Raw genomic sequence first — 23,824 nt, forward strand, 5'->3', positions numbered from 1 at the left:
ACCCTTCCAGTGGGCAATTCCTACAAAGGTCAGGTGGTGGCGGCAGGTTACCAGAGAGAGGGAAAAGCCTCTCCAGGTGTGGGGAAAACCTTGGAGGGCAGAGTGGAACAGGGCCTGCAGGCCAGAGCAGGCCCATTCCCTCATAGCTGATGCGGAAGAAATACCAATGCCTGGAATATGGTTTTCTAAAAAAGAAAAGACCTCATGGGCTGGCAGAGAATAGCTAGTTTCAGTACCCAGTTGGGGAAAGCTTGCTTCTGCATGGAGATTTTACTCTAATTTGACATCCAAACTGAAGGGGGGGGGTTGGAGCATCCACACAATGTCTTTCCTATTCATTCATTTTCCAAATTTCTCTCTGCTTGGATGCAGTCTTTCCCAAACCTGGTATAATATGATTTTAATTGTAAGATCACAGTCAAAAGCTCCTTTGTACACTGTGTGGATACGAAAGCATGCATTTGCAAAAGCCTTACCCCACATTAGTGCCGTTTTCCTTGCCTCAGCCTCACAGTGTTCTGGTTCACACATGAAGACAAATCAGGCTGCACATTCCCCCTTACAACTCAGCAATAAAAAAGGTTTTAATGAAAGTTGGGAATAACTTATGACAATAGATCGTTATAACACTATAGCAACCTAACGATTCCTGATTTTTTCAAAGTCCTTCAGCTGCAAGAAGTTAAGGCAAGGACAGTGAAGGATAAACTGCTTCGTGGATGCTCTGTTGGCCTTGTGAAGGCATTTGCTGCAGCAAGAGCTACACAGAGAACATTGCTGTATGGAAGCAAGTTCAAGCATTTATGCGTCTTTTTCTGCCATATGGATTTTCTCATGATTCAAAAGGGACAAATGATGCGAAAACCGCCTCCTACATTGTGAACATTCATACGGTTTCTCCCTGGTGTGGACCCTCCTATGTACAACAAGAGGCGTTCTCTGACTGAACCTTTGCCCGCAATCCACACATTCATACGGCCTCTCTCCTGTGTGGGTCCTTTCATGAGTGATTAGGTCTTCTTTCCGACCAAACCTTTTCCCACAGAATGAGCATTCATACGGCTTCTCCCCTGTGTGTATCTTCTCATGCCTCAGGAGTGCAGAGTGATGAGAGAACCCCTTCCCGCACTGTGAACATATATAGGGTTTCTCTCCCGTATGAGTCCTTTTGTGCCGAATCAGGTTTCGTTTCAGGCTGAAGTTCTTTCCACAGTCCAGGCATTCGTAGGGTTTCTCTCCCGTGTGGGTTCCCATGTGGGTGATAAGGTTTGATTTCCTACTGAAGCTTTTGCCACAGTCTGAGCATTTATGCGGCTTCTCACCCGTGTGGATTTTCTCGTGCCTCAGAAGGGCGTAGCGCTGAGAAAAACACGCCCCGCACTGTAAGCACTGGAACGGCTTCTCTCCCGTGTGAGTCCTTTTGTGTTCTGTAAGCTTTGAGCTGCTGCTGAAGCTATTCCCACACTGCAAACATTCATACAGAATCTTGCCGGTGTGTATTTTTTGGTGACTTGAGAGCCGAGAGCTAGTATGGAAGTTTTTCCCACACTCCGAGCATTCGTACGGCTTCTCTCCTGTGTGGGTTCTCTCATGCTGAATGAGGTTGGACTTCTGAGCAAAGCTTTTGTCACAGATGGAGCATTTGTGGGGCTTCTCGCCCGTGTGGATTCTCTCGTGTCTCAGAAGGATGGATCTCTGTGAGAACCGTTTCCCGCACCGTAGGCACTGAAACGGCTTCTCTCCTGTGTGAACCCTCTTGTGCTCCGTCAGCTTCGAATTGCTCCCAAAGCTGTTCCCGCACTGCAAGCATTTGTGCAGTCTCTCACCCGTGTGAATTTTCCAGTGGCTTCCAAGCTGAGAACTTGCACGGAATCGTTTCCCGCACTCCAAACATATGTACGGTTTCTCCCCTGTGGGGATTCTCTTGGGTTTACCAAGGTTGGTTTTCTGATGGAAGCTTTTGCTGTACTGTAAGCATTTCCGTGGTTTCTCCTCAGTGTCTGCTATCGCTTGTATTCCCAGGCACGAGTGATCATGGGAATTTTCAGTGCTGTACGAGCATTTATATGGCTTTTCCCCCAAGCAGGTTTCCCGATTCTCAAGAAGCTCAAAATTGTGAAAGAGGCTTTGTCTGCCCATCTGTTCTTCCCGATGGCTGCAGATTCCCTCTGGGAAGTCACTTTCCTGGAAAGCTTCCTTTGCTCTGTCCCCCAGATGTCTTTTCCGATTACTTTCTGGTCCCTGTGGACTTCCATGCTTCTCTTCCAATTCAGGACCCTCGAAAGAGGGTCCTCTGGCTCTTCCCAGAGACGTTCCACTGACATTCACTTGCTCAGTCCTCCCCAGCTGAAATGTCTCGTCCCATACTTGGCCATCATCTTCTGCAACAGACAGAATATTTTGCTGTGAATTAAGTACATGTCCACACAATGCAAAATTAACTTGTGGGATTCACTGCTGGACTCTGCAGTGCCCAGTCACTGGCTTAGAGGGTTTAGAACACGTGTTTGCAACCTACTGGCCCTCAGGCTGACTGTGGCTCAGTATGGAACCTAATAAGGCTTTTTTTTAAAGAATGGAATCTTTAAAGTCTATAAGGAGGAGGAGGAGAAGAAAAAGGAGAAGAAGAAAAAGGAGAAGAAGAAGAGCTGGCTTTTGTATCCCACTTTTCTCTGCCTAAGGAGTCTCAAAGCAGTTTACAAGCACCTTCCCTTCCTCTCCCCACAACAGGCACCTTGTGAGGAAGGTGGGGCTGAGAAAGTTGTGAGAGAACTGTGACTGGCCCAAGGTCACCCAGCAGGCTTCATGCGGAGAAGGAGTGGGGAATCAAACCCCATTCTCCAGATTAGAGTCAGCCACTCTTTACCACTACACCGTGCTGTCTTCCCTCTATTAGAAAGGTAGATATGACACTCAAATAACCCATATGTGAAATGAATGGCAGGCAAAGATTTGTATGCGGTTTCTCAGACACTCTATAGAAAGGGAAAGGACAGAGGCAAACGGGTGCCAGTAATACATGACTGAATCATGCACAGGCGTATGCCGTAGAACTGAAACAATTGTGTAGGGTGCTCCAGTGTTTATTAGTTACTGCGAGACCTGTTACTGTGCCACATCCTAATAAAAGACTCACAACAGCCTGTGTCTGTGCAGCAGAAACTTTCCTGATAACTGACAACTTGATGAACAATCCCACATGTTAGAATGTGTATTTCCAGCTATGCAAATGGGCTTTCTTTGTTAGATCTCTTGCTCTGAATTTCAACAGAGTGGCTCTTCGGTTATAAAAGGCTGTTGAACCTTGGCTGTAAATAGAGGGTTGGACACAGGTAATCAATGGCTGTTATTCCTGATGCTACAGTGTACCTCTGAATACCAGTTAACTGGGGTGGGAACTGTTGGAGTGAGTGAATCGGCATCTCTGGACATTGGAGGGCGCTATATCACTCTTAAGAGTGTATATGTGTTATCTCCTTGGATTGGGATGCCTCTCTCTTAACTTGGGCACCTCTCTCTCTCTCTCTCTCTCCCTTTCTCCTCTCACTCTCTCCACATGGCCTTCCACGGAGACACATGTCTCTGCAGATCTCTCCTGTGGAGACAATGCCCTCATTCTCACACACACGTAATGCTGGACAAGCTGGCCATTTGTGATAGGGAAAGTACTCTCTAGGTTAGGCTTCTCTCTCTCTCCTTTCGACTGCAACCTGAATGTGAACAGGATCTACTTGAATAAATATAAGTTTACCCTTTTTTGCAATATACTTCTTGGGAGACTTATTTACTGCACTCAGCATCACGCTTCTGCGACTGGGCAAAACTCTGCTGTATTAACCAACTATCCCAATAAGGACAACAGGGAAAGCTTTTGTGTCTCAACTTTTGGTTGGCCACTGTGGAAACCAAGAGGCTGAACAAGACACACCTTGGGTCTGATGCAGGAAGGCACCTTCTTACGGCTGGATCTCATGGAAGTGAGGGGATTTTGGCCAGTTCCCCCCCCCCCCCCCCCTCAAACCCCCCCCCCCCCCGCACCTCATGCTGTTCCTGGGAGTGGCCTGGAAGTAACACTACATTCTCCCCAAACTCCACCCTCAAAATCTCTCAGCATTTGCCAAGGCAGTGCCAGCAACACTATTTGCATCCCTGCTGGACAAACATAACGTGTACTAAGGGTGGCCCGTGTCCTTCACCTGGGAACTGAGTTGTGACCTTGGAACTCGCAGTGCACATCCAACGGTCAGAATCCAAGGTGGATACAAGGGAAGTATAATGTGTCGTTTGCCCCTCAGGCAGAGAAAGTCCTTTCCAGCTATCATTCCATCAAATCCTTTTTAAACTGGAGAAGCTGGGGGTTGAACCCAGGACACTGCAAAGCACTGATTGTAAGGGAGTGAAGGAGACTGGGGTGAAGCTAACAAAGCTACAAGAATCTTTACCTACAAGAGAGGCTTCCTGTCCCTCCTCCTCTTCCTCCTGCTTCGTCTCTGTACTGAGCTGGATCTCAACAACGCCTGAGGAATCCTGTTCTGACTTGGGGGAAGTAGCCAACACTTCCTCCAACAGCCCTGGCATCTGAAACGAGATGCATTCTCTCAGACATCATAGACAAGCCAGGAAGACAGACCACCTATGTAAAAAAAAAGAATAACCTTTACAAATGCATCTTGTATTACACTTTGGCGACCACTAACTCAGTTTCAGGAACATAATATCTCTTGTCCACAGTCGGGAACAAACGTCAACTCTGCATGTGGCAGCAGCGAGAAAGAAAATTGCATGCTAGGAATGATGAGGAAAGGGATTGACACTGAAACAGCCGACAGTGCCATTCCCTTATGGCACAGTCTCATTTGGGATACCGTACGCAGTTCTGGTCACTGTACCTCAAAAAGGGTATTGCAGAGTTGGGAAAAGCACAAAGGAGGGCAAACCCAAGGAGATTAGGGGGTTGGAGCCCCTTTCCTGAGAGGAAAGGCTTGCAAGTCGGAGGCTTTTCAGTTTAGAAAAAAGTTGACATCACTGAGGCTTATAAAATGCGGCGAGGGATGGAGAAAGTGGACAGAGGGAGAATTTTCTCTCTTTCCCATAATACTAGAACTTGGGGACACCCAATGAAGCTGCTGAGCAATAGATGCAGAACAGAAAAGAGGAAAAGTATTTAAACTGTGGGAAGAAGGAGGAGGAGGAGGAGGAGATTGGATTTATACCCCGCCCTTCACTCGGAGTCTCAGAGCGGCTTACAGACTCCTTTCCCCCCCCCCCCGCAACAGACACCCTTTGAGGTGGGTGGGGCTGAGAGAACTCTGACACAAACTGCTCTTTTTCAGGGACAGCTGTGCCAGAGCTTGTGACTGACCCAAGGTCACATCAGCAGGTGCAAGTGGAGGAGTGGGGAATCAAACCCGGTTCTCCCAGATTAGAGTCCGCACACTTAACCACTACACCAAACTGGCTCTACCAGTGGATGTAGTGATGCCCACAGCCACAGAGGGCTTTAAAAGTGAGTTAGACAGGATCATGGAGGAGAGGTCTATCAGAGGCTACTAGCCATGGTGACTGAAGAGAACCTCCATATACAAAGGCAGTAAACATCTGGATCCCAGTGCTGGGACACAGCATCAGGGAAGGCCTTGGCCTCTATGCCTTGTTTACTTGGCCCTCCGAGGCAACTGGTTGGCCACTGTGTGAGATAAGATGCTGGACTAGGTGGACTACTAGATGGACCTCATCCATCGAGGCTCTTCTCGTGAGCAAACGGGGAAGGGCACACAAGATCCTAATTCACAAAGGCCTAGAGCCAGCTTTGCCTTCAGAGTTATCCAAACGCCAGTACCTTTTGTTCAAGTCTCTCGGGCTCTTGCGATCCATGGAAGAAATCTTCTGCCAGAGTCACAGCCTCAGCACAGGTCTCTGGTCCACGTTCCCTGACCCAGGTCTGCATTTCTTGGGGGAGGATCGTCAGAAACTGGTCCAGGGTCACCAGCTCCAGGATCTGCTCTTTGGTGTGCCTCTCAGGCTTCAGCCACTGACGGCAAAGCGCCCAGAGCTGCTTGAAGACCTCCTGAGGATCCTTGGCCTCCCGATAGTGGAACTGCCTGAAGCGCTGACGCCGTGTCTCTGAGCTGATGGGGTCCCCCTCTTCCTCAGTCTCCTCCTTCACTTTCACAGGGGGATCCAGGCTGTGGAAGGCCTCGAGGTCTCCTCCACCAAAGCCTGGCAGGGTTGGAGAGTCACGCTTCCCTACAGGCCACTGGACACCCTCAGCCGTTTCCATGGAGACTGCATGAGAGTCTTTCACATCCTCGTCTCCAGGGTGGGGCTCGGGCAGCCCCAGCTTTCTCCATCCTGACTGAGGGGGCTGCATCGTCCTCAGGAATTCCTGCCACTGGGCTTCCCAGCACTGTTGGAGGCTTTCCTCCAGCTCCTCCTTAACGCGTGGTGGGGGCGCTTCAAAGGGGGTGACCCGAAAGGACAGTCCTGCTCCATTCGGTCCAGATGTATCCCCCACCTCCATTTCTGTTCCTGGTTTGCTGTTCCTAAACTGGGAAAGGAAGTTGGCGTTGCTCAGTGAAAATAAATAAATAAAAGCGCTAAAACCCAAAGTTTAGGGGGGGGGGTTTGGGGGGAATGCAACTCTGAAACAACAGCCTGCCCCATTGCTATATTTATTTATGTATTTGTCCATTCATTCCCTGATATCAATTATCTAAAGAAGTGAGCAGTGACGAAAGTCCCTACCCTGCCGCAAATTTTGTTCATCTTTAAGGTGCTACTGGACTCTGGCTCTTTTCAAATCCTAGTCTGATGCTGTGACCAGTATCTTCACTGACTGTCATTTATGAAGATAAACTGATTCTGAAAATTTTTCAAAAATGGAAGGACTAGGAATTTTCCCTCAAAAACTACTGTCTCTGAAACTTTTAAAAAGGCAATGGCACGTTATCTGTTTGGTGTAGTGGTTAAGTGCGCGGACTCTAATCTGGGAGAACTGGGTTTGATTCCTCACTCCTCCACTTGCACCTGCTGGATGACCTTGGGCAAGCCGCAGTTCTGATAAGAGCTGTCCTTGAAAAAGAGCAGTTTCTGTCAAGAGCTCTCTCAGCCCCACCTACCTCACAGGGTGTCTGTTGTGAGGAGGGGAAGGAAAAGGAGTTTGTAAGCCGCTCTGAGACACCTTTGGGTAGTGAAGGGCGGGGTATAAATCCAATCTCTTCTTCTATTTGTGCCTCTCCTCCCACCACCCTGACAAAATTCCAGTTGTAAGCTCCTGGGACCATACGGCAGTTGTTTCTGTTTATCTGTCTTATACCCCCCACATTTCCTCCAAGGAATTCCTGGTGGAATATGCAGGCTCTCCCATCTCTCTCTTTTATCCTCATAACAACCCTGTGCAGTAAATTAGGCTGAGAGAAGTGTGACTAGTTCAAGGTCAGCTTTATGGCTGAACAGGGTTCTGAAGCCAGGGCACCCAATCAGAGTCAAATCACTACACCACACCGGCTGCATTCGGAATACAGTGTTTGAAACGGGGAATGACTGTACATAAACAAAGCTAAAATACCACTGGAGGGTCAAGAAGCACCTCTTGGGAGTGGATTTTAATATTTTAAACAGGAACAACATTTCAGATTGTGCTGTTTCACAGCTGATAAGTGCTTGGGCAGGCGAAAATGTCACAGAGCGCTTCTCCTAGTGTGATTAGGGCTCACCTAACAGAACACTCGTCCCTTGCACTTGGAAAGCTAGCATACCTGGGAGAAGGCTATTTAGCTGGCTTTCTGTGTATATGGAAAGAGGGTATTTGAGGTGTGTTCCCCTACACAGGGTAGCCAAATCCAGGTTGGGAACAGGGATGCCAGCCAGCCTCCAGGTGGGACCTGGAGATCCCCCAGTATTACAGCTCATCTCCAGACTACAGAGATCAGTTCCCCTGGAGAAAATGGATGCTGTGGAGGGTGGACTCTATGGCATTATACCTTGCTGAGGCCCCTCCCCTCCCCAAACCCTGCCATCCCCTGGCTCCACCCCCAAAATCTCCAGGTATTTTCCAACCCAGAGCCAGCAACCCTATAGTTACCTGATCAACTGTAACACTAGGAGGTCCCCTGGGTCCACCTGGAGATTGGCAACCCTAGGAGCAGGAAGAAGTTGTGGCTCAGAGCGGTTGAGCATCTGCTTGGTATGGAGAAGGTCCCAGGTTCAATCCCCGGCATCTCCATCTGAAAGGATCGGGTAGCAGGTGATGTGAAAGAGCTCCGCTGGAGATGCCAGTCTGACAATACTGGCTTTGATGGACCCAGGATCTGATTCAGTATAAGGCAGCTGTGTGTATTCATTTACATATGTACTCATCATGCGAGCTCCTCTGCACAATCTAAAGGGCTGCAGCCCTAACATTGGTTACCCCCCCCCAGCAGTGTTCCCTCTAAGCTGAGTTGGTGTGAGCCAGCTCACAGTTTTTTAGCCTGCGGCTCACACACTTTTGTCTCAGCTCAGGAAGGGATGGCTCCGGAGCAAACTGATTTCTGCCGCGGCCAAATCGCCCGCTCACAACTTTAATGCCAGCGGCTCACAAAGTAGAATTTTTGCTCACAAGACTCCACAGCTTAGAGGGAACATTGCCCCCCCCCCCGGGGAAAAAGAGGGCGACGCTGCCCAGAGCTTTGGGGGTGTCTCTCTTCGTTTTCCAGCCCCAGAGACTCCTCCTCCTCCTTCTCCTGCATCCAAACCTCCCTCCGTTGCCAACGGAACTCACCTGCTCCTTCCTGCCAACTCGGCAATTGCGCCAAGAACAGGAGATCCACGAGCTGCTTTCTCGACTCTCCGCCGCAAGGAAGGAAGGAAGGAAGGAAGGAAGGTGCCCTCCACTATTTACAGCTCCCCTTTCTCCAGCGCTTCTGGGCCTCTCTAGGCAGGAGAAAGCAACCCTCTGCGTGTTTAACTCCTTTTTGGCCACTCTCACAAACTCCAACCAGGTCCTCCCTGGCTGGTCGTTTCTAAAGCTGAGGTGTCGGAAGAAGAGCGGTCCCTCTCTGCAGGCAAGATAATTCTACAGCGCTGCACGAAACTGATTCGTCGATGTAAAAATAAGGGAAGGATTTCTTGGGAATTCATATCTTACCTGCTACATGATGGAGCTTGTAGTGAGCAGAGGTTTGGGAGGAGGGTGTACAGTAGGTCACTGAGCAGGAGTCCCCAGATATGGTGCCCATGGGCACCCTGCCTGGCACCCACCAATACCTTTTCTGGCACCTGCCAAATGTTTTTAGAAACTGGGCAAGGCCAAGTGGGGCTTTTGCCCAGCAGGGCTTCTGACTGGCAGCTGGAAATTTCATTGGCTGTGCAGATCTTTTAGAAATGTTGCTTTGGCAGCTACTGCCACCACAACACAAAGATCTTCAGTGTGTGATTGAAGTTATGCTGCAGTAATCATTTATTTATTGATTGATTAGATTTCTTGACTGCCCTTCCCCGCTTGCGTGCGGCTCAGGGCAGTTTACAACAAATTAAATTCAGTCCATTATAAATCAGTCAAAACCATAAGAACTCAAAAACATTAAAAGCATTTAAAGGCATTTAAAAACAAGATGGCAGTGCTAGCATTCAGTCATTGGGGGGGGGGGTGCCAGGCAAATGTAGAGAACCGGGGCTGTCCTCAAACAAAGACCTGGCAGAACATCTCTGCCTTACGTGCCATGTGAAACTTTAATAGGCCAGACAGGGCATGGATGTCACTTGGCAGAGAGTTCCACCCGGCTGGGGTCAGGGCAGAGAAGGCCCTGGCACTGGTGGAAGCCAGCCAGATATCTTTGAGGCCGGGGACCACCAGAAGATTCTGATCTGCTGATTTTAGTGCCGTTCTGTGGCAGCCATGTTGTGGTAGCCATGCTGTGGCAGCCATGCTGTGGCAGCCATGCTGTGGCAGCCATGCTGTGGCTGTGCCCACCATGCGGTGTCAGGATTCCAAAAGTGCCTGCAGGTTCAAAAGGGTTGAGGAGCCCTGTCATAGAGTCTACCCTACAGAGCTGCCGTTTTCTCTAGGGGGAATTGGTCTTTGTAGGCTGGAAGGCTGTTGTCATCCAGGAGAACTCTAGGTGCCACCTGGAGGTTGGCAACCTTACTCACAGATTATACCATTTCAATCTGCTACATGGGTGTAGACCAGACCTTCCTTTGAGCGCCAACCAAGCCTTTTATGATGATCAAGCTTTAACAGGACTTTCCTCGTGCTTTCACTCCCGTGAATTTTCTGCTGGAACAAGCATGACAGACGCTTTCGCTCATACTCTAGATCCTTGGGACTGAACTGTACGGCTGGCAGCAGACCAGTGCTAGTTCCAAACAGTCAATGTAAGGCAAGACCTATGGTGGTGAAAGAGGCATTGAGGAAGATGCTTAATCCTTCCCCGGCTGCTTTCCCATGAAACACGCCCCGCCCCCCCAGTGGACATGTAGCAGGCATGGGCCTGGAACCAGTGTTCCCTCTAAGCTGAGTTAGTGTGAGCCAGCTCACAGTTTTTTAGCCTCCGGCTCACACATTTTTGTCTTGGCTCAGGAAGGATGGCTCCAGAGCGAATGAATTAATGCAGTAGCCAAATTGCTCGCTCACAACTTGAATGCCAGCAGCTCAGAAAGTAGAATTTTTGCTCACAGGATTCCACATCTTAGCGGGAACATTGCCTGGAACGCTGGTTTGATGGTGGGAGGAGAAACTTGCTAAGGAAAAATAGCCAGTGAGCTGAGGGTTAAGCATGTCCTCCCACTTGCTGCTGCTTCCCTGCCTTCCCCACAATGCCTTGCAGCTGTTTAGAACTCATAAGTTTCCACTCCTGTTATTAGCAGTGTTCCCTCTAAGCTGAGTTGGTGTGAGCTAGCTCACTGTTTTTAGCCTCTAGCTCACACATTTTTGTCTTTGCTCAGGAAGGATGGCTCCAGAGCAAACTAATTTTTGCAGTAGCCAGATCGCTTGCTTTAATGCCAGTGGCTCACAAAATAGAATTTTTGCTCACAAGACTCCGCAGCTTAGAGGGAACATTGGTCATTAGGCCTTCAAACTCTGGGTTCAGTTTTCCTCACATGTTCCTTTGACATCATTTCAGCCCTTGTGAGCGTTTCCTCATGTTTAACCAACCATGATTTCTGATGGAAGCCTTTCCCACAGTCTGAACATCCGTATGGTTTCTCTCCGGTGTGACTTCTTTTATGCTGCAGCAGCTTGGACCGATGATTGAAGCTTTTCCCACAGTCAAGGCATTTGTAGGGTCTCTCTCCCACGTGTATCTTTTTGTGGCTGATGAGGTTAGAGCTTGAAATGAAGATTTTGGCACAGATGGAACAACAGCAGGGTTTCTCACCCGTGTGAATATTTTTATGTTCTGCCAGCTTGGATCGAGTACCAAAACATTTCCCGCAGTCCGAGCACTGATATGGTTTCTCCCCGGTGTGCGTTCTTTTGTGACATTGAAATGTGCCCCCAGGACACACACACAGGCAGACACTGGGGCCAAACTGCCCCCCAAAACAATATTTGGACCACCCCAAATGACACATCCCCACGCTCTGGGGACTGTACCCTGCAAGGTGACATATAGTGATGCCCGGTCCAAACACCGGTTCTGATGCCACAGGCTTCTGTTCGCAGGGCTTCCCCGAGGCCTGCATTTCAAAGGAGATTTGAATAAAGAAGTGCCCCCTGCACCCAAAATAAGGTTTGGACCCCCACACTTCATACACCCCCGTCTTCAGCGGACCCTCCCCTTCGAGGGGACACATTCTGTGTGCTGGTCCAAAGCATGGTTCCGGTACCAGGTGCTCCAAAGTGCAGTGCCCCCAGGACACACACACAAGCAGACACTGGGGCCAGACTGCCCCCCAAAACAATATTTGGACCACCCCAAATGACACATCCCCACGCTCTGGGGACTGTGCCCTGCAAGGTGACATATAGTGATGCCCGGTCCAAACACCGGTTCCGATGCCACAGGCTTCTGTTCGCAGGGCTTCCCCAAGGTCTGTATTTCAAAGGAAATTTGAATAAGGAAGTGCCCCCTGCACCCAAAATAAGGTTTGGACCCCCACACTTCATACACCCCCGTCTTCAGCGGACCCTCCCCTTCGAGGGGGACCACCCCAAAGGACCCATCCCCACCCTCTGTACGTCACCTTGCAGGGCAAAATGACCAAAATGACGGTTTCTTTCCTGCATTCCCATGTATAACAAGGTATTTTCCCCAGCTAAGGTTCTCTGAAACAGAACATTTATTTTTATTTACAAGGTGTTTTATCAAAGGAACATGAGCAAAAAGAAAACACAGACTAGTCCCTGCCCCAGGGAGCTTATAGTCTAAATTCTGACCACAGGGAAGACGACGATGGAGGTAGGAGAGGAGGATGAAGGCAAGGAACCAAGGCAAGTGAATGCAGTTCCATGGGCTCAGGCTAAATCATGGGATTTAGACGAGATGACATTTTTCTCCCCAGCAGATAGATCAAAATGGGTGCCTGTGTTAGTCTGTCTGGAGCAGTAGAAAAGAGCAAGGGTCCAGGAGCACCTTAAAGACTAACAAAATTTGTGGCAGGGGATGAGCTTTTGTGAGTCACTGCTTACTACGTCAGATAACTGATATCTGAAGAAGTGAGCAGTGACTCAGGAAAGCTCCTAGCCTGCCACAGATTTTGTTAGTCCTTAAGGTGCTCCTGGACTCTTACTCTTCTCTCTCAAGCAGATTTCTGCACGTCTCAGAACAACAAGAACAGTGAAACCCCCTTCCCCACATGTGCGAGCATTCATATGGTTTTCTCTCCCGTGTGGGTCCTCTCATGTATAACAAGCAAAAGCCTGCGACTGAAGCTCTGGCCACAGTATGTACAATGATAGGGTTTCTCGCCCGTATGGACTCTTTCGTGCCGCAAGAGATTACAACGAATGCTGAAGCTTTTCCCGCAGAACGAACATTCGTACGGTTTCTCCCCCGTGTGTGTCCTCTTGTGCCGGACAAGGGTCGATTTCCGACTGAAGCTCTTGCCGCAGGTTAAACAAGAGTAGGGCTTCTCCCCGGTGTGGATCCGCTCGTGTACCACAATGTTCGCTCTGATGTTCGAGGTCGCCCCACAATAGGAGCATTTAAATTTCCTCATCCGCTTTTTCTGGGTCTTGAGAACGTCCAAGCTCTGACGGAGGGTCTTCCCAAAGTCGGCGTCCATGCCGTTTCTCTGGCATTTTTCAGTCCTGTCTTGGAAGGGGCTTTCATGGAAGCCGCGCTCCCCGTCTTCGCACAGAAAAGCCTGTTCGGCCATCTTCCACAAATAGCTTTCCTGGTGCCTTTCGGGTCCCAGCTGACTTCCGGGAATCTCTTCCAACTCAGGATCGGAGAAAAATCTCTCCTTGGCTCTTTCCATGGGTATTCCACTGACACCCAGCGGTTCACTCTCGGGCCTCTGCAGACTAAAAGTATCCTCTTCATTCTCCAGAACCTGATCGTCGCCTCCTGTGATAAACAGAATCATTTAATATGTTTCAGAGGGTAGCCTTGCTGGTCTGCAGCAGGGTTTTGTTTGTAGAAAAAGCCCAGCAGGAACTCATTAGCATAACAGGCCACACCCAACAGCAGAAGCTCATTAGCATATTAGGCCACACCCCTGATAGCACAGCTCATTGGCATATTAGGCCACACACACCCATGTTACCAGAAGTGTGGTCATCCAGCCACACCCACCTTTTGCTTCTTATTCTGTTTACTTTGTTGTAAAAACCCTGGGCTTTTTTTGTAGCAGGAACATCTTTGCATGTTAGGCCACACACCCCTAATGTAGCCAATCCTAATGAGTTTCTTCTGTTGGGTGTGGCCTATTATGCTAATGAGTTCCTGCTGGGCGTGGCCAACTCAGGAGCCAGCCGGAACTCCGTTCCTGTGCATTCCTGCCCCATTCCTGCCCAAAAATAGCCCTGGTCTGCAGTAGAAAACGAGATTCAAGTCCAATAGTACCTTAGAGACCAACAAGATTTTTGGGGCTTAAGCTTTTGAGAGTCAACATTCTGATGAATCATAGAATCACAGAGTTGGAAGGGGCCATACAGACCATCTAGTCCAACCCCCTGCCCGATGCAGGACCAGCCTAAAGCATCCCTGACAAATATTCATCCAGCCTCTTCTTGAAAGCAGTCACTGGAGGGGTGCCAACCACCTCCCTAGGCAGCTGATTCCACCTTTGAACCACTCTGACCGTGAAAAGGTTTTTCCTAATATCCTAATATGAAGGGAGCTTTGATTCTCAAAAGCTTATACCCCCAAAATCTTATTGATATCGAAGGTACTACTGGACTCAGATCCAGGGGTCATTTCCTGCAGGAGCGCACAGGAGCGGAGCTCCGGCAGTAAAGAGCCCAGGGGGCGGGCACATGCAACAAGCCCCACCCCCTGCTCCCAACAGCCCTCAGTCAGAGCAAGAAGCAGCCAGGTAAGCTGCAGAGCCCCCCCGGGCCCCCCCGGTCCAAAAGAAGTCCAGTTGCACCTTTAAGACCAAGTTTTATTCAAGCACAAGCTCTCCCTCCTCTGCGAGGACAGATCTGCACGTTCCCCCCCCCCAATAGCTAGCAATCCAAAACAGTCCAGTGGAGCCTGAGCGTTGGGTGTTGCCTTCTGACACACTTCCGGTGACGTCAGGGGGTGTGGCACATGCAAATAAATTATGCTAATGAGTTATGCTAATGAGCTCCTGCACCTCTTTTTCTACGAAATGACCCCTGCTCAGATCTAAAATAAGAGCTAGATCTGAGTGTGTGTGTATATGTGTGAAGGGTGGCTCCATTCAGACATACCACAAAATCTTGGGTTTATTTTAACCAGTGGGAACTGGGAAAATGCAATTCGCTTCGATTCGTGGTTCGTGGCATGCCTGGTTCACAAATCATGAACTGGCACTGTAATGATTTCATGTTTAACTGTGTGTGTGTGACTTTAAAAGTTCGGTTGCATTGCTGTGTGAAAGTCTAGTGTGGTTGAAACAAGCAAGTGGTGTAATTGGTGAGTGACAGAGAGGGGGAGGGGTTTTGGAAGTGATGCTGTGTGGATGATAGGTAGGTCTTTCAGGAGAGACAGTTAGAGATATGACAGTTGATGAAGACAGTTAGAGAGAGTTAGTTAAGCAGTTTTAGTTCTGATTTCTGTGAGAGAAGCAGAAGATCAGTTAAGTGTGTATGAAAGAAGTGAGGAGTTCTGTGTGAAAACAGTTAAGCTGTCTGTTGATGTTGTTCAGAGAAGAAGAAAAGTTAAATGACAGTCTGAGTGCCAGACTGCAGTGAAACAAGAAACATTTATGACCCTGAATTAATGAGTTACAATGTTACTTGAAACATCCCTGTCAGGAAGGGAGAAGCTTGTGAGAGACACCAAGCAATTGTTCAAATCATTCACATTATTGTTTACATTGTTCTACCCTCGTATTTATGCTTTATTTAAATAAATCCTATTTCATTCAATTCTGCCAGTTCTGAAAGAAATAATCCCTCAGGAAACACATAGACCCTCATGAACGCCTTAAATCCTCGACTTACCTACCCAGTGATAGATATTATATTATAAAGGTTTGGAAAGCCTTAAATTTCCTGGTGGCAGCCGGAATACCCAGTAGAGAGAAATAAAAAGGAACACTTTTAAAGTAAAACCAGACCTCCCCAGTAAAGGGGTCGTCACAGTCACAAACTTTTAGGAGCCCGAATGAGCTGGTTCAGTTCGTGAAGTTCATGGCATGGTAGAGTGGCCTCCCTGGCATGCTAGAAACATGAAACTTGCAGTGGATCTCCAGCTGACACTCCTCTACCTGCCCGCCAAGTTTGGTGAGGATGGGATTTATGGGGTCTGAGTTATGGCCCCTGAAAGAAGGTGCCCCCAGGAAAGAGCTTGATGGGGAAATGACAGGCGCAGGTTCAGGAGTGTATAGAACGGAGCCTGTGCAAGCTAGAAACATCAAAGTAAAAAAGAGCCTCCCTGGATGCTCTTCTACCTGCCTTTCAAGTTCCAACCCCCCCCCCCTTGTTGCTTTGAAGTTTGGTAAACATTTAGATTGAGCAGAGACTGTCTCTCTGGAAATGTATCCGTTCACAAACTGCCATGAACTGCTGGAAAGATCGTGCTGGTTGCCCTGCCATGAACCACAAACTGCCCTTGCTCTGGAATTGCTCTACGAACACTGGGAGCTGCATCTGTGTGCCTACTCGGAGGATGCCAACTAGCAGGACAGTCACAAACTTTAGACTGTGAGCCGGTTCATGCCCATCCCTAACCATTGTTCATTTATGAAATGAAGATTCAACTCACAGATGGTCACACAAATCCTGGTTCGTCTTGATAAATACTGTTTTTATCACCTTTACTCTTTCCTCCTCCCCAGCTGAGACCTAACTGGTATCCTGACCTGCATTGGGGCAAGGGTAGTACAAGGGAACAAGCCAGGATTAAGACAGCATGTTCACACATTTGTAAATCACATGAATTTAAAGTTAAGAATAACCGTGGCTAATAGGCCAACTTGAAGCCATTGTTTTAGACTGTGACTCAACAGATCCTAACTCTAGTTAATGGATTTGCCCGTATTCAAAAAATCACAGTAACCACAATTACTTCAATTAAGCCATGATTTTGCATTATTTCTGAACTGACTCAGAGTCTAAAAGACAGAATTAATGCAACCTGGTGTTGCTCTGGCATGCCAACGCCACTTCCAGTTTAAACTGGAAGTGACGCAGAGGGGGGCGCGCTAGCATTTCACAAAAACTCTATGGTGTCCCCCCCCCAATCCCTCCAAGCAGTGCTTGAGGCACTGGTGGGCATCAAAGGGAATTGCCCAGAGGCCTCCTGTTATAGTGGGAAGCCTGGCATCCCTATCAAGAGATACTCCACTGCATGAAATAAACATACTTTGGCTGAATGATCCCCCAAATGTCCTAATGCACTCTTATCCTTACCCAGCAAGCTGGTTTCCATGGAGACTGGCAGCTGTACACCATCTGAGAGATCGTCCTCAGATTTGGGGGCACTAATAAATTCTTCCTCCAACAACCCAGGAGTCTGGAAATGGAAAAAACAAACAAAAGTAAATTTGCTTTTCATCATACAGTGACTTTCCAGGCACACTTTTCTCTCGTCCCTGCATACACACTGTGTTCACATATTTCAGACAGATGGCATTATGCAGTTCCCCAGGTTAGTCATAATTGTGTGCCATCTGTTTGCAACTAACTCATGGCAACCCCAGGACCCTGTGGGGCTTTCAAGGCAAGAGACGGACTGAGGTGGTTTGCCATTGCCTTCCTCTGCATAGCCCCCCCAGTCTTCCTTGATTGTCTCTCATCCAAGTACACTAACCGTGGCCAACCCTACTCATCAACCAGGCTCTGGTAAGATTGGGTAGTCAGGGTTATTCAGGTTAGCACTGTACAATTTTTAAAGGAATTGGGGAGGGGGCAATGTGCTAGAAGCCAATTCATCAGAGACCACAGAAGCCCCGACATTAAACTGTAGAAAGAGGCTTCCTAGTTGACTCTCTGTATACGGCCTTGAACAGGAAGTGCAGATCGGTTTTTAAAAAATGATAGGTGAAATGTCCACATAGTGGAAGCAAAACGCAGCAACTCTGTTTGCATGTGTGTGTGTCTAATCCCGCTATTTCCTTTTAAGGAAGGGCTATAGGGACCTCTGAGTCTCCGAGCACTAAGGCACTCAGCCCCCATGCTTAATAATAAATAAATTAAAACCCATGTTTTAAAAGTTCATTGTCAGGTGGACTGGCTGACGTAGCAGCTAGTGGTTCTTTTATTTATTACATAAACAAGTTGAATCTAGTACAGAGGTCAGGAGAACGAGCTGGCAGTAGGGTTCCCAACTCCAGTTTGGGAAATTCCTAGAGATTTGGTGGGGGGGGTGGAGCCTGGGGAGAGCAAGGTTTGGGGAGGGGAGGGAGCTCAGCGGGGTGTCATGCCACAGAGCGCACCCTCCAAAGCAGCCATTTTCTCCTGGGGATCTCTGCGGTCTGGAGATCAGTTGTGATTTTGGGTATCTCCAGGCCCCACCTGGAGGTTGACAACCATAGCTGGCACCAGAGGTTATTTCGGGGGGGATCGCGGGGGATCGCAGTTCCCCCGGGTGAGGTGTGGGGGGCGGGGCACATGACTGGGGCCAGGGAGGGCCTTCGCGGGGCTTCCTTGCACTCCCGCCGGCCTTGCAGGTCCACCGCCGGGCCCCTCATGGGGCTCGGCAGTGGAGCTGCAAGGCCGGCAGCGGCGGCCAGGACTGTTGGGGGCGGGGGGTGTGGCCTTATGACACACTTCCGGTGATGTCAGGGAGTGTGGCATATGCTAATGAGTTATGCTAATGAGTTCCCCTAGCTCTTTTTCTACGAAATGACCCCTGGCTGGCACTGCCGACTAAAATTTCTCGGCCACAAACTCATAAGGTGGTCTTAAATACCCTCCAGTCTTTCCACTTCCACCTTTCCAATGGCACTATGATAACACCGGTCTATGTTCAAGCACTGTTATAAGGGTGTAAAATGTGTCCTTTGAACACACAAAACCACATGCCAAGTATCTGATATCTGGCCTCGCCCCCAATGGCATTCGAGACAGCGCCTGTAGCAGGCCCGTAGCCACGGTGGTGCACAAAGGTGCGGAGCCCCACCAATCATATGTCATGCCCCTCCAATTAGCACTAGCGATTGGTGTGGAAGCTGTCACAAGTCTTCTGCCAATGAGAGAAGGGGTCCTCCTTCCCTCCTCCCACCTCCCTCCAAGGCTCTGCCAATGAGGAAGAGACACTCCTTCCCTCCTCCCACCTCTCTCCCTGGCTATCTCTTTGCACTTTGCTACCTGTACAAAGTAGTTGCTGCTGCTGCTGCGCTTTGAAGCATGTGACAACAGTTATTTCCACACCTTAACTTGCTAGCACGTGCCAGTCATGGATTCCCTGATCAGCAGCACTGTAGCAAATGAGGTAGCAGCTTTTTTTTGGGGGGGTGGCTCTATTTTAGCCTGGGTGGGGAGTGTTCAAAGGTGGTTGGGATCAGAGGAGGTGGGTGGCCGCGGCTGCTTCTGTATTTTGCCTTTCACAGGTGGACTCGTGACCAGTGTTTCCTCTAAGCTGAGTTAGTGTGAGCTAGCTCACAGTTTTTCAGCCTCCGGCTCACACATTTTTGTCTTAGCTCAGGAAGGATGACTCCTCCAGAGCAAATTAATTTATGCAGTAGCCAAATTGCTCACTCACAACTTTAATGCCAGTAGCTCACAACGTAGAATGTTTTGCTCATAAGACTCCACAGCTTACAGGGAGCATTGCTCGTGACCATTTTACAGTGCGTGCGGGTGTCCACAGCTGTTTTGGCCCTTGCAAACACTTGGGGGTGTGTGTGTGGGGGAAGAGCTCTACACCCCAAGCCCACAGTGGACTGAGGGCATCACAACATTTTAAAATCACTGTAAAACGGCGATAAGGAACTGGCGGTGGCAACGGTTTTGCCTTCTCTTTTAACTGGGCTCAGCGGGGGAGAGGGGAATCAGGGACCCCTGCCAAACCAGGGGGTTTGGCAACCCTAGGGGGAACTGATCTTGGCCGTCTGGAGATGAATTGAAATAGCGCAGGGGTGGCCAAACTGCAGCTCAGAAGCCGCATGCAGCCCTTTCACCCAGTCTAATTTAATGTTAATAAACAGCAAAAATTTGCATATTTTCCAATGAAAACATGTGTGTGATATTTGTTCACGTCTTGCAGAATCTCAAACATCTGGCGTTTACTCTGTGTGGCTGTTACGTTAAGCAAGTTTGGCCACCCCTGAAATAGCGGTAGATCTCTAGGTGCCCCCTGGAAGTTGACAGCCCTACAAACCGATGAGCTATCTCTTATTTATTTATATTTAAAATATCTATTAGCCACCCCCCGTAAACAGTGCTTAATATCATTAATAACAAAAGACAAACTATTTTAAAGCAGCAGAACAACAACAACAACAACAACCCCCCAAAACCAGGGCTCTCGGGATTCTCCAGCCCTCTTGGGGTTCCTCAAAATACAGATATTTGTACCTTTGGGTTCTGTCTCTCAGGCTCCTGTAGCATCAGGAGAAAATCCTCCGCCAGGACCACGGCCTCTGCGCAGGTCTCGGGGCCACGTTCCCTGACCCAGTTCTGCATTTCCCAGGGAAGGATGGTCAAGAACTGCTCCAGGATCAGCAACTCCAGGATCTGCTCCTTGGTGTGCTTCTCAGGACTCAGCCACTGACGGCAGAGTTCTTGGAGCTGCCGGCAAATCTCTCGGGGGCCTTCGGCTTCATGGTAGGAGAACTGCCTGAAGCGCTGGCGCCGCATCTCCAGGGTGACGGTGTCCACCTCGTCCGGAATCTCGACCTTCACAGTCTGAGATGAGTCTAGGCTTCTGCAGGCCTGTTGTGCTTCGCTTCGGAGGTCTGGCAGGGTCTGAGTCAGCCCTTCTCCTGTAGGCCACTGGCTGGCATCTGCTGTTCCCTTGTAGGAGGCCTGGATCGACTTCAAATTTGCATCCGAAAGAGAATGGGGCGACTGTGAGTGTCTCCATTCTGGATGAGGGGACTTGACTGCCTTCAAGAACTCCTGCCACTGAGTTTCCCAGCATTGCTCTAGCTCCTCATCTGGTTCTTCTTTAATTTGTTGCAGGGCTGCCCCAGTTAGAAACTCCTGGATGGTTTCCCCCTGGACTCTTCCTCTGCCCTCCAGTTTCCCCCCTACTTCGGGTCCTGCTGGATCCTGCTTTTCCATTTGTATTCCTAGCTTCAGCCCTTGGATTAGAAAGAAAATTCAGCATTCAAAAGTGCTGCCAAGCGGGAAACATAATCTATACTTCTAAACATGGAAAAGGTATCTTGTAGCTATGGAAGCTACCATGGAGCCTCTGGCTTCAATGGGCTGAGCTGGTGCTCTGGAATCTTCACAAACATTCTAAGTGCTGGATAACATATAGAGGGCTACATGCGAAGACATACTTCTCACAGAGAAATTTAACCTGCATCTTGGCTATAGATCAAGATGGGTAGCCATGTTAATCTGTCTGTAGCAGTAGAAAAAAGAGCAAGAGTCCAGGAGCACCTTCAAGACTAGCAAAATTTGTGGCAGGGCATGAGCTTTCATAAGTCACTGCCCACTTCTTCAGATTATTTGAAGAAGGGAGCAGCAAGTCACAAAAGCTCATCTCCTGTCACAAGTTTTTTTAGTCTTGAAGGTGCTACTGGACTCTTGCTCTTTTCTACTGCATCTTGGCCGTACAGCTGTGGAGGGTAGTGGTGGCATTCACACGATCCTCCCCTGCTCTAATCCATCTGGTTACATTTTGCATTGCACCTTTGCATTGTGGCTCCTTTCTTTGCAACACTCCTCCCACATTCTGACTAGGATATAAAGGCTCAGGGATCTCCATTCCTACTTCTGGGTATAAGCTTTCATGTGTATGCACACTTCATCAGATACCATGAAGTGTGTGCATGTACATGAAAGCTTATGCCCAGAATTAAACTTTGTTGGTCTTGGAGGTGCCACTGGACTCAAACTTTGTTCTGTTGCTTCAGACCAAGACAGCGACCCACCTGAATCTATTTTCATGGAAGGCACCACACTGTTACTAAAATATGCAAGATATCTTCAGTGGTCCATTTTGTAACGGCTTCAAAAGGGAATTAGATAAGCATCTGGAGCAGAGGTCCATCAGTGGCTATTAGCCACAAGGTATAGATAGGGGCTCTGGGGCAAGTGATGCTCTGTCTTCTTGGTGCTTGGGGAGGGGGGTCAACAGTGGGAGGGCTTCTAATGTCCTGGCCCCACTGGTGGACCTCCTGATGGCACTGGTATCTTTGGCCACTGTGTGATACAGAGTGTTGGACTGGATGGGCCTTTGGCCTGATCTAACATTGGCATCTCTTATGTTCTTATGTTCTTATATCTGGTGAAGGAAGCTTTGACTCTCGAAAACGTATACCCTGGAAATCTTGTGGGTCTCTAAGGTGCGACTGGACTCCAATCTAGCTATTCTGTGCCGTGGCACACGTGCTGAGGACAACAACAAATTAAACAATGTATTTTTACCTGTTCAAAACAAATCTCAGCCGTTAACAGCACAATAAATGATACAGTGCCTTAGCGCTAGGGATGCGAAGCATCCCATTCCGACACAAACATTTAACTTACAGAGACCTGGAAGCACCTCAGTCGGTAACAGCTCACACTACAAAATTGTAATAAGAACACAAAAGGTGGCCTGCTGGATCAGACTAGAGGTCCATCTGGTCCAGCATCCCTTCATTCACAGTGGCTACCTAGCAGTCTTGGAGGCCAAGGCTTTCCCCTGAAGTTACCCCCTAGCACTGGCATTCAGAGGTTTAGTGCCTCTGTATATGGAGGTTCCCTTTAGTAACTTTGGCTAGTAACCACCGATGGACCTTTCCCTCAAGAAGCTAATTCCTTCTCAAAGCCATCTTTGCTTGTGGCTATCACTACTTCCATTGGCAGTGAATCCCACCACAATTTAACTACTCATTCACCGAAGAAGGACTTCCTTTTGTCTCTCCTCAACTCCCTTGGACACCCCTGAGTTCCAAGTATTAAAAGAGAGGGAAGAAAAAGCTCTTTCTCTCCAAATCAAAGGGAGGGAAGTAAACCCTGTTAATCTGTTGTAGCCAAAACAACATAGAGCCCCATTGCCCCTTCAAGATCGATAGATTCCTTGTGGCAGAAGTTGTTGTGGACGACAACCCACGCCACCACCTCCAGGCATCTGATGAAGCACAGGGAAACTTCAGCTTCGATAAACCTCTCACCACAAGAGTCTTGACCGTGGTGAGGCTGAACCTGTCAGGAGGGCCTTCATCAGACCGCATGAGGTGTGGTCCTCAAAAAAGTTTCTGCCACTAACAATCTCTCAGTTTGATGCCACAAGACTCTGTTAAGATTTGAATAAGGCCTTAACAGGGTCTTGTGGCACCAAACTGAGAGATTCTTAGATTTGAATAAGGCGATCTGATTAAGCGTTACTAGCTTTAGTAAATATTAAAAGAAAGAGATTTGGAAACAAAAAATTAAGACAGAAAATTTGTATATATTTTATATAAACCTGATGGAACTTCCCTTTATGTCTTATCCCATCCCTTGTACGTTTCCTATCCTATAATGTGTTAAAACCAAATAAAATTTTATATATATATAAAAAGATATTTGAATAAAGCAATCCCACCAATAGGAAAAAAAAAAGAGGCCCCGTGGAGATAAGAAAGTTAGTGATCAGGGACCACTGCAGTGTCTGAGACACCTCTCCATCCCTGACCCGGAGCTTGCAAAAGGAGACTTTGATGCACCCCTGGTTGCCGGTTCATTGTCGGGTCTCCCTCCCTGCAGCCTGTTTTCTTCCTCCTCCTCCTCCTCCTTCTCCGTATAGATTCGGCTCCTGCCTTTCAAACTCACCTGCAAGCACCTCTTGGCAGGATAGGCAAGATCTCCCTCAAATGCACCCAGAATGGAGAAATACAAGAAAAAGGGGAAGTTTCTCACCAGGAAGGAAATCGGGGTAGGACAGGAAGGTCTTTTCATAGCTCCCGTGCAGCTGTGCAGGAAAGTGTCCAGCTCCCCTTCTCACCCCCTGCTAGTCCTCTCTAGGCAGAAAGAGAGCTCTGTGCAGTTAACCCCTTCAGTATCTTAGGGAATGAGAAGCTAGTGACGTTGACTGAGTCACGAACATTTGTTGATTTGCTTTACTAATCCTGATGCTGAGGTGTCCCTTTAAAATTTAAAATACTTCTGTGATTCTTTCTCTTT

The 23,824-nt window shown here is 48.5% G+C and overlaps 1 protein-coding gene across 1 annotated transcript; it reads right to left on the bottom strand.

The window, feature by feature from the left end:
- Positions 1–599: 599 nt before the first annotated feature.
- On the bottom strand, positions 600–23,551 carry LOC107115591. Its single transcript, XM_015417332.1, has 9 exons — positions 23,474–23,551; positions 20,078–20,805; positions 16,970–17,072; positions 12,837–13,493; positions 11,083–11,465; positions 8,762–8,827; positions 5,840–6,547; positions 4,443–4,578; positions 600–2,381 (listed from the first exon to the last, which is right to left on the bottom strand). Exons 2-9 carry the CDS (start codon positions 20,783–20,785, stop codon positions 802–804), a joined length of 4,341 nt encoding a protein of 1,446 aa, XP_015272818.1. The 5' UTR covers positions 20,786–20,805; positions 23,474–23,551; the 3' UTR covers positions 600–801.
- Between the last annotated feature and the right edge of the window lie 273 nt (positions 23,552–23,824).

The sequence above is a fragment of the Gekko japonicus genome, unplaced genomic scaffold (assembly GCF_001447785.1).
Source record: "Gekko japonicus isolate JY-2015 unplaced genomic scaffold, Gekko_japonicus_V1.1 scaffold2083, whole genome shotgun sequence".
NCBI lineage: Eukaryota > Metazoa > Chordata > Lepidosauria > Squamata > Gekkonidae > Gekko > Gekko japonicus.

What these genes read in the sequence shown, in the direction of transcription:
- LOC107115591 (XM_015417332.1), bottom strand. Translation starts at nt 20,785, where the DNA reads ATGGAAAAGCAGGATCCAGCAGGACCCGAAGTAGGGGGGAAACTGGAG. An exon ending in GAGTTGGCAGGAAGGAGCAG is followed by an intron (nt 6,548 to 8,761) that starts GTGAGTTCCGTT and finishes TTCCTTTCCCAG; the next exon opens with TTTAGGAACAGCAAACCAGG. An exon ending in ACAGGAAGCCTCTCTTGTAG is followed by an intron (nt 2,382 to 4,442) that starts GTAAAGATTCTT and finishes TGTCTGTTGCAG; the next exon opens with AAGATGATGGCCAAGTATGG.